We start from the raw sequence: 10,546 nt of genomic DNA on the forward strand, positions 1-10,546 counted from the left end.
TAAGTGTTTATTATTACATGTGTCAAAAAACTTAGCGCAAGTAGTGATACATTGTGCAAAATTATTCTGGACAGACAACGCTGCGTATTGAATTTCGTCTGGTCTTAACACAGCACAGGCCTGTGTTATATGGCATTAAATGTCTTTGGGAGTTGGTAGTGTTCATTTGTAGACCTCTTATTTTAATTTTCCCCACAGACAAAAAAAAAGTACAGGGTTGCTACATCAGGTGAGTGTGCAGGACACTGATTTTTTTTTAAGCAATCGATCCGATGATCCCCAAAGGTTCCATTAAAAAGGTCTGTAGTTACCTGGGACACCTGTCATGTTGATCCCACATGGTTTGCCTTATATCAAGTTGGTTGTCTTTCAATAACTATGGCAGCATATGTGTCAGAAACTGTAGGTACTTGTGATTGTTTAGAATCCCGTCAATAAAACAGGGACTAATGATGTGATTCTTCAGAAGGCCACACCACATGTTTATGGACTAAGGTCATTGTTTATCAGCCGATATGTATTTGTAACTGACCAGTGGGAAAGCTATACTGTGCTTCTGTTAAAAGATATTCCTCAGACAAGTGGTACAGTATCATATTCTAAGCTACTTTCTCCTCAAAAATTTGGGACCAAGGAAGGAGGGAGAGGGGTCTATAATTAGAGGTTATTATTCCCAATTTCATAAATAGGTGTTTCCACTGTATTCTTGAATAATTCATGAAATACACCTTCACTTATTGCAAAAGTATGTCAAGGGGAAGTGCCTCTAAGTCAGCACAAGAGTTTAGTATTTTGGTGGAAATACCATGAAATACCATAATAACTGGCAGAGTTACTGCGTTTTAGTGATCAGATGATTTTTATGGGCTCTTTAGCACATGATTTGGCAAAACTTTTGTCTGGTGCTGGAGAAAGCAATACCTGTCTATTTAGTTTAACGGATCCACTTTCAATGGTTCATGTTTTGCCCTTATCATCATTTCCACCACCTACAGTTTGCAGCCCCTGACTGGGTCTGTTTGTGTAACAAATCTCTCCATCTTTTGCTGTCCTCCCACCATGTTTTTCTCTTCACTGTGTCCCGGTCTCCTCCTCTCTTTGGCACACATTCCTTCATTCCAATGCTCTCTCTTCTCCTTGGTCTGCTTCTTGGTCTCTTGTCTCCTGTTGTCATTTCATAGGCTGGCCTCTCGCTGTCTCATCTATTTCCCTATCCATTCTGGTAAGTTCTAGTGTATTTCTTTGAAATTTCATATCACAGGCCTGTATCGTGTCCACCTGCCTTTTCGTCAGTGCAGGAGTACTGTAGCATAATATCCTCGGTACAACATTTGCTTACTTTTTGACAGTATATCCTTGTTTCAGACCAGGCTTCTTAACACTCTGCAGCAAACAATGAGCTCACCTTCCACCTTTCATTTATTTCCTTATCATTCCTCCTCCTGTCTTCTATTATGCTCCCCAGGTACTTGAAACTTCACACTTTCATTGGTACTTGTCATCTAATTCTTATTTTTGTTCCACTCTCCTTTTGTTCCTAATTGTCACCATCTCTTCACACTTCTTTGCATTAAATTTTGATCCATACTATGACACCACTTTCTCCCATATATTTAATCTTTCTTGTACCTCTCTTTCTCCACACCATTAAATTATCTACAAACAGTAACACTTCAATATTTTCATCTCCTGTTTGCGCTGTCGTTCCTATCATTATCTCATCTGTAAAGCCATTAAAATTAGAGGAGATAATGCACTGCCTTACTTCAGTCCATTATTTTTGTTCAAACCAATCTATCTTCTTTCCTCGTACATTTCCTTTATCCTTTTCATATTAAGCTCTCAAATTCCACTTTTGTGAAGAGTTTCCAAGATCTTGCTCCTTTTCACACTTTTGTATCTACATCTGCATCCATACTCCACAAGCCACCTGACGGTATGTGGCGGAGGGTACCTTGAGTACCTCTATCGGTTCTCCCTTCTATTCCAGTCTCGTATTGTTCGTGGAAAGAAAGATTGTCGGTATGCCTCTGCGTGGGCTCTAATCTCTCTGATAAAGGGTCTTTCTTTCTATGTATTTGCAGCACATTACACTTGTCTACATTGAGATTCAATTGCCATTCTCTGCACCATGCGTTAATTCGTTGCAGATCCTCCTGCATTTCAGTACAATTTTCCATTGTTACAACCTCTCGATATACTACAGCATCGTTCGTAAAGAGCCTCAGTGAACTTCCGATGTTATCCACAAGGTCATTTATATATATTGTGAATAGCAACGGTTTTACGACACTCCCCTGCGGCACACCTGAAATCACTGTTACTTCGGAAGACTTCTCTCCATTGAGAATGACATGCTGCGCTCTTTTATCTAGGAACTCTTCAATCCAATCTCACAATTGGTCTGATAGTCCATATGCTGTTAATTTGTTCATAAAACGACTGTGGGGAACTGTATCAAATGCCTTACGGACCTGGGAACCCGTGTCTATGGCCCTCTGAGTCTCATGGACGAATAGCGGGAGCTGGGTTTCACACGATTGTCTCTTTCGAAACCCATGCTGATTTGTACAGAGTAGATTTCTAGTCTCCAGAAAAGTCATTATACTCGAACATAATACGTGTTCCAAAATTCTACAACTGATCAACGTTAGAGATATAAATCTATAGTTCTGCACATCTGTTCGTCGTTTCTTCTTGAAAATGTGGATGAGCTGTGCCCTTTTCCAATCTTTTGGAACGCTATGCTCTTCTAGAGACCTACAGTACACGCGTACTCTTTGTAAAATTGAACTGGTATCCCATCAGGTCCAGTGGCCTTTCCTCTTTTGAGCTATTTTAATTGTTTTTCTATCCCTCTGTCATCTATTTCGATATATACCATTTTGTCATCTGTGCGACAGTCTTCCTCTATGAAACAGCTTTGGAAAAAGACATTTAGTATTTCGGCCTTTAGTCTGTCATCCTCTGTTTCAGTACCATTTTGATCACAGTGTGTCTGGACATTTTGTTTTGATCCACCTACTGCTTTGACATAAGACCAAAATTTCTTAGGATTTTCTGCCAAGTCAGTACATATAACTTTACTTCTCAGTGTTTAAGAACACCATTACTAAATCATTACCATATTCATACTGACACTCTTGGAGATGCCTTACATTTCAAATTAGATCCTCTATAGACTTTCCTGATTTAAACCCATATTGTTCCTCCCTGTCCGACTACCTTGTGTATGCTCTTTTCCAGAATCTTCTCAAATACCTCAGCAGTATGGCAAACCAAAGTTACTCCGTTAGAATTTTGACACAGTGCCCTGCAACCCTTCTTAAAAATTAGCACTAGGATTCCCTTTTTCCACTCAGCAGGTGTCCTCTTCCATACTGTTCTCATGACCCGATAGAGCCACTGCTTTCCAACAATGCCAGCTTCTTTCACTAGCGCCATACTTACTTCATCCAGCCCAGGTGATTTACCTCTTTTTATAGTCTTTATCACCTCTTCCACTTTAGTAGGCAGTTATTTGAATTTAATATCTCCTATCTCACAGCTACAGTTACTAGGGAGTTGAATTTCATTTGCCTTACTGAGTTTATTTGTTTTATACCACTGTGGTCTCTCATGGCTAAGGCTATACCCTATCCCTGGTCTTGTGGGAACTTGTAGTACTAGCTATGGAATTATTGGTGGGAACTCAAATAGTAATGAAAAAACAGCAGACACTCAAAGCTACATATTTCAGATGTACAATAAATTATTCTTTTGTTTCAGGAAAACCCATATGAGCTGATAATTGCAAAAGAATGCTTGCATTGGTTTAACCAGTCAAAAATGGTTGCATTTTTTCATGCCAACCCAATAAAAGGTGAAGACCAGTTCAAAGTAAGTAATTGCCTCTTCGTGTAGCTAAAATTTTCTGCACAACATAACTGGAAAGATTTGGAATAAGGAAATGACTAGCATCACTATTGCTGCCATGGCCTTTAGTTTGAAGACAGGTTTGTTACAGCTCACCATGCTACTCTATCCTGTGCAAGTCTGTTCATTACTGGATAACTACTGTAACCTATGTCCTTTTGAATTTGCTTAACTAATTAGTTACTGAGTGCAAGAGCAGAAATGTTACTTCACATTTTCTGAGTCGGCTGGTACTATTTTGCATACAGTCTTAAAGAGGAACCTTAAATGAAGCTCTGATTCTCCATTTTCTCTGATAAAAGGCCATTTAGGACTGCTCTGTTACTCAAACATTTTCAAAATCTTTCTCAACCTAAAAAACCTTTTCTTTTGGATGTAATAAACATAGAAATATCTGACACCTAATTATGCTTGTAAAGGTTTTCATGTTCAGTTTACTCATGAATGATAAAAATTTCACCCACCTTTATGTTTGTATTGAGACACATTCTTGTTGTCTGTAACTATAAGTTTGTAGGTAGAAGTGGTATTCCTTCAGTGCCAACCTAAAATAATCATCTTGTAGGCAGAGCATTCAGTCCATGTGGCTGAAATGTATGGCATGGTATGGCATACAAATATTTTTTCCTAGATGTGATAAGACTCTTTTTGTTTTGTATTGTAGCTGTTAGTTTTAGATTGAAATTCAGTTCATTGTAAAGCCCTAAATGACCTCTGCCACTTTCTGGTATAGAATTTAATTTTCATTTGATTCACTAAAGAATTTTTTTTCTCAGGCAAGAGTTATGTTCCATAAACACAACATGGCCATAAAGCAGTATGGGCCAAATATAATCAAGTATGCTTTGGAAAATACAAAATATAGTGCAGTGTTGCCCCTATTTCAGTCAAGAACAGCAGTAGTATTCAGTCCAGAACTGCAACTGGCACAGCTTTTGAAAATTTCAAAGCGTATTCCTCAGCTGATCCTTATGAGTAAGTATTACATCTTTGAGACTTATAACCCTCAAAATCATTTCCAAGAACTGTGGTCCTTTGTATGAAGCTGAATATGAAAATATTACATAAACAAACCCCATTTTGGTAATATGAAACAAGTATGCATATATAATATAAATCTTATACTCAGGTTCCACATAGCCAAGTAGGTATCTTAATTAGTGTACCATTCTTTATAACTTTTTAGAATATTATTGGCATTAAATGGAAAAACTGTGAAACTTTAGAAAATAAGAAATAAAGAATGGCATAAAGTGTGTAAAATGAGTGCAAGTCCATTATGAGCTCCACAATTTTTGAAAATCCACTGAAGCTCTTCCCACTGGAATTCTTGCTCCTACCAAAAGAAAAACACAAATGTGGAAGGGTACAAACATGAAGTATTAATTTTTTTATTTGCTAACTCTTTTTACATGACATTGATATAGCTGTTAAAGAAACAAAAATTATCAATAGCTTAACTACATTCTCAAGAATCCATCAAAGTATCTGAGTGTTCAGCACAAATGCTTTTTGTAATAACCAATAGAGAGGATGATTCAAAATCATCTTAGGTCCTGTAGGCTCCTCACAATTAGCTTTGTGATAACGCCAGTGTGTGATATTAGTATTGAGATGATGTATGCAGACTTTAGTATCCATATGGCTTTCGCATGATGTGCCAGATTTGGCCATCTTTTTGTTGCAGGCAGCTTGCAAATTGTGGGTGTGGGCACAGCAGAGTCAGTTATAAAGGTGTTGTTAGTATTTTAGTGTCCAACTTATTAATTTTGGCACAGGCACAACCAATCTAATGCATAACTGTGCTTGAGGAATGACCATTTTTGTAACTTCGTATATTTTTTTCCTGAGACGATTGGAGTGTATGTTGTTAATCCACATCTATTTCTACATCCAAGCTCCATTCTGCTCGCATATGGAGCGAGGGAAAAAACTATGGTTACATGCTTCCACATGAGCCCTAACTTATCTTGCCTCCGAGGTCCTTATGTGTCAGTGGCCGTAGTATTGTTCTGCAGTTTGTCACAAATACTGCTTCTTTAAAGTTTCTTCATGAAAAGAATGTTTTCTTTCCTATAGGGATTCCCATTTGAGTTCATAGAGCAGCTATGTAGTATGGTTAATTGAACCTACTGGAAAATACAGCAACATGCTTCTGAATTGCTTCAATTTCTTCCTTAATCTGACCTGGTGAAGATCCCAAACACTCAAGCAGTACTCAATATCAAATATGAATAAATAAAATAATTTACCATAAAATGGAAGACAGCTGTGAAGCCACAAGTAAACACAATTCAGTTGTTAGTGATCTTTGTCAGATATGAGTAGAGATGTGGCAACTAGTAAGATAACCATGCACCAAGTACTCTATAAACAGGAAAGGTGAATTGTCACAGTTAGAATTGGAGAAAGTTTGATCATTCTTCCTATGCAGTAGCCAACGGCACTTAAATTATGAATTAAAGACAGCTGTGGTGTATGTAAAAGATCACTCCTGACATCACAGCAAATGGAATACTTCAACGAGTTACGTGTCTTGGGTGTCTTTGTAAGTTTTGAACTGTATGTGTGACAGTCAAAACCAAGATGGGCAAGATTTACAGTATCAGCATATACAATTAATGGCCAGATTGTGGATGTATGGGACATTCTATATCAGTGGGCATTTCATGATCATTATGTCAGGGGTGCACAGTGAGTACAAAAAATTTAGGGATATTGCCACATACAGAGTTGAATATTGTGGGAGATAATGTGTTGATAATAGGGATTGTCCTTGACTAGTGCTGACTGTAAAGTGGATAAACACAGGCTACAGTGCAGCTATTAACTAACCATTTCAATGCTTTGTAACAATTAGTGTACAACCATACCATCTGGAATCGTTGAACAACCAGTGTACAGCTATACCCCGAACCACTGCCTTGCAGTGGGGCACAGAATCTAGCATTGGTAGAACAACAATGCAAATGGACGGTGTAAACATGAAAGGGCTAATGGCTCACTGAAGTTGTTGGTACGAGTCAATTACAGGTACAAGCATGTTGCACAATACACCTTGCTTCCCAATAGGGCATCATTAAGGCAGGTGGTGGAAAGGTTCGTGGGAAGGGGATGATCACTTGTGATGAAATGGTCATCTGATATGTCTGTTCTGGGAAACAAAACACTAGTCCTCAGAATGAATTTTCACTATGCAGTGAAGTATGCACTGATTTGAAACTTCCTGGCAGATACAAGTCCCCATCTGCCCATGAAGTTTCAGTACAGGAACCTGTTGTCCAGTCATCTGCATCAGTTTGTTTGGTTGTAAGATTCTGCAGGGAACTCATACCTTCAGCAAGGCAATGCATCTACTTATCACATCCAAACTGACTCAGGAGAGGTTTGATGATACTCATTCAACATTGGCGTGTCTCTCCAGCCCAGCAGGTCATCTGACCTCTCTCATTTTCAGCATAACAGGGCACCATCCACAGTGATGTGAGCACTTCTGACCCAACTCTGACCATCCTCAATCCAAAAGGGTCCTCAATCGAAAAGTAGTAAAAATGTGTGGTACCACATTTAAAAATACACGGACTCACATAAAAAATGTTTCAAGAATTTTTTTTATTAATTGCAGCTGGAGAATTAAATGAGACAGTAGTAAAAATGTGTGGTACCACATTTAAAAATACACGGAGACTCACATAAAAAATGTTTCAAGAATTTTTTTTTTAAGTAATTGCAGCTCCAGATTCAAAAAATTAACTTTGACACTTCATTAACAATAGGAATTGCATGTGTGATGTACATCTGCATCAGTACTCTGCAAACCACTATGAAGAGCATGGCAGATGGAACTTCCAGTGTACCAGTTATTAGGTCTTCTTCCTGTGCATTCACTTATGGAGCATGGGAAGAGTGACTATTTAAATACCTCTGTGCATTCCCAGGTTTATCATTTAAAGCTAGCTCATGAAATGCTGTAAGTAGGTTTTCTTGGGCTAGCTTTTGTCCGTATACAAATGTTTGCCATTTCAGTTGCTTCAGCCGCTCTGGGACACTTTCCCATGGTTCAGACAAACCTGCAACCGTCTGTGCTGCCCTTCTCTGTTTACATTTAATGTCCCCTGTTAGTTCTATTTGGTTCAGTTCCCACACACTTGGTCAATATTCTAGGATGAGTCGCACAAGTGATATGTAAGCAGTCTTCTGTGTAGAGTGATTATATTTGCATAGTATCCTACGCATGAACCAATGAATAAGAAACAGAATCACATCAAAGGAGATGATTCATACGACGATGTATAACAAATGACATCACATCATTGTTACTGGTCTTACTTGTATATGCCTTGTGTCTGACACAATTGCGTTCATACTTGCTGTTCACATATTAATGATTAGTAGTTGGAAGCTATCAGGGCACTGTCTTTCTACTGTTGGACACGAAGACAAAATGGCATTTATCAAGCGATGGCTTATTTGTGACAATGCAGCAATGCTCTTTTTTTCCAATTTATTAAATGCTTATTCATCTCTGCTCCTTCAGTTATTTTACTGGGGAACATGGGTCATGGATTTTAAAGTCTCTGCCTTCTGTTTGTTCCACAATCTGTTCTGGTGGTCATCTAGTACCATTTGACATTGTTCAGAAATGATATTGATTGTTAGTTGGATTTTGAAACCAGCAGTCATTTCAGTAGTAGCTTTGGATCAATAGAATGTAGAAAACATCCTCCTCATATTATTACTGCATTAGACAAATGATTTTTATCAGGAAACTAACATGAATTACCAGATGACAAATCAGTCGTAGCTGCTGCCCATGCTAAGACAAATTGTGTATCTTACACAGTACAGCCAGAGTGCAGAGTGGTTTTCCAGAAGTTAATCACAGTCACAGAGTTGTAAATTCCTTACCAGTATTGTTGGCATACACACTGTTCACTGCCAGTAAACTCTGCTGTAGAATTTTGAGGATAAGTTACACAAATGGCTGTGTATTGTCAGTCCACTGGAAAAAACAATTTCACTGTTTCATAATGGGAACAAATATTCTTGATTAGCTCTGAGACTGCAAAGGATGAACTTCACACTAAATGATGTGGTGCACTGGTCAGTTTTTGAGCAGAGCTTCTGACAGTCTTCAATTATGTAATAGTAATTCTGCTGCAGGTTGAGAGACTACAATAGCATACAGTTGCTTTTCTAACGGTGCAGTGGTAATGATATATTACTTTCAATAGAATCATTACCACTAGGAAATATATATGATTTTCTCATTTGATCTAAGGAAATCATGAGTTTTAAGTGGTGATGGACCCATTATTCACATGAAAATAGGTGAGACTTTACTCGAGTTAGTGAGAATTTGTTTTTGTGAAGTGTGTTGTAGATAAGATATAGGCTGTGTCAGGTTTTACACATTTCATTGCCTTATATGTGTTAAATTAATGAGTATAGATGTCTTGGAAGAAGTGACAGACAGAAAGGTAACATAGACAGTTATAAATTATGTGAAACATTACCCACTTTGCTTAATCTTGTTTTGGCTTTAAAGCCTGTTTATTTACATTAATTATATGATTATTTTACAGCTTGCATTGCCGAAGATCGCCTTCTGAGTAGAAATGAAATTGTTATGTACAGTAATTTGCCAGATTTGACAACGGCTCAAGCTGGCCTTGTTGCGACACTAAATTCTGCTGTAAGCCAAGTCTTGAGTAACATCACACACCACCAAAGAACACTCGTCAGCCACTTGCAGAAACATGCAGAACTGCTCCAGAAACCAGAGGAAACCTGAGAAAGTGATGTAGATTATTTGGACTGAAACTGCAGCTCATTCATTAAGCTGGCCTTTGTATGGCTGATCCATGTCAGTGAAGTATTGTTGAGTTGTGAAAGAAGAGAAATTTTGTTAAACACAGTTGTAAGATGTAGTGTATATATGATCTATCAAAACAATGACACTGTGTATTACACCTTTAAACTCTGTTGTGTAACTGTGTTATTTTCTGTTTTAATAGTTTGCTACAGCAAATTTCTTTTGGTGCAGCATCAGTTTTAATCTGTCAGGAAGTTTCATATCAGTGCACAGAGTGCTGCAGAGTGAAAATTTTATTCTGGAAAGATCTTAAAAGCTTGGAAAATAATCTCCTAGACTATTTTTTTATTTCTTTTGAAAGGTTGACTTCATTACTCTCTTAAAATCACATTAAACAGGTAGTCCATATATTATAAGTTGATGTTGCAAAATGTACACTATGATTAGACTGCAAGGCCAATCGGATGTACATTTTCATATCTATGCATTTAAATTTTGTAGCCAACCTTTGTCATTCCTAGTAGTCATCAAAATACACATTACCTGTTTTCAAAGTAGTACAGAGGCAGACACTAGTTCACGAAATACATTATTTTATTGGTACCAAACCAGATTGACAACTCATTTCATCTGCTTAATATTTTCATTATCATTTAGTCATCTGAATCAGATGTCAGTCTGGTTGGAGTCAAAAGAGCACACACAAGTAGGACTATCAGTTCCACTCCATGATGCATCTTCTTGTCACAGAGCCAGCAACCAGCAGTATGCTTGAAATAGCTATGTAACTTCCTATACACCATTACAAGTTGAGCC

At 37.8% G+C, this 10,546-nt stretch overlaps 1 protein-coding gene across 1 annotated transcript in view; it reads left to right on the top strand.

Moving 5' to 3' along the window:
- Positions 1 to 9,895, top strand: part of LOC126163061 (39S ribosomal protein L10, mitochondrial) — a 37,318-nt gene extending 27,423 nt beyond the window's left edge. Inside the window, exons 3-5 of the mRNA XM_049919961.1 lie at positions 3,769 to 3,879; positions 4,692 to 4,890; positions 9,501 to 9,895. Coding sequence (XP_049775918.1) covers positions 3,769 to 3,879; positions 4,692 to 4,890; positions 9,501 to 9,709 — 519 coding nt within the window. The 3' untranslated portion in view covers positions 9,710 to 9,895. The remainder of the gene's footprint in view (positions 1 to 3,768; positions 3,880 to 4,691; positions 4,891 to 9,500) is intronic.
- Positions 9,896 to 10,546: the final 651 nt, after the last annotated feature.

The sequence above is a fragment of the Schistocerca cancellata genome, chromosome 2, assembly GCF_023864275.1.
Source record: "Schistocerca cancellata isolate TAMUIC-IGC-003103 chromosome 2, iqSchCanc2.1, whole genome shotgun sequence".
Taxonomy (NCBI): Eukaryota; Metazoa; Arthropoda; class Insecta; order Orthoptera; family Acrididae; genus Schistocerca; species Schistocerca cancellata.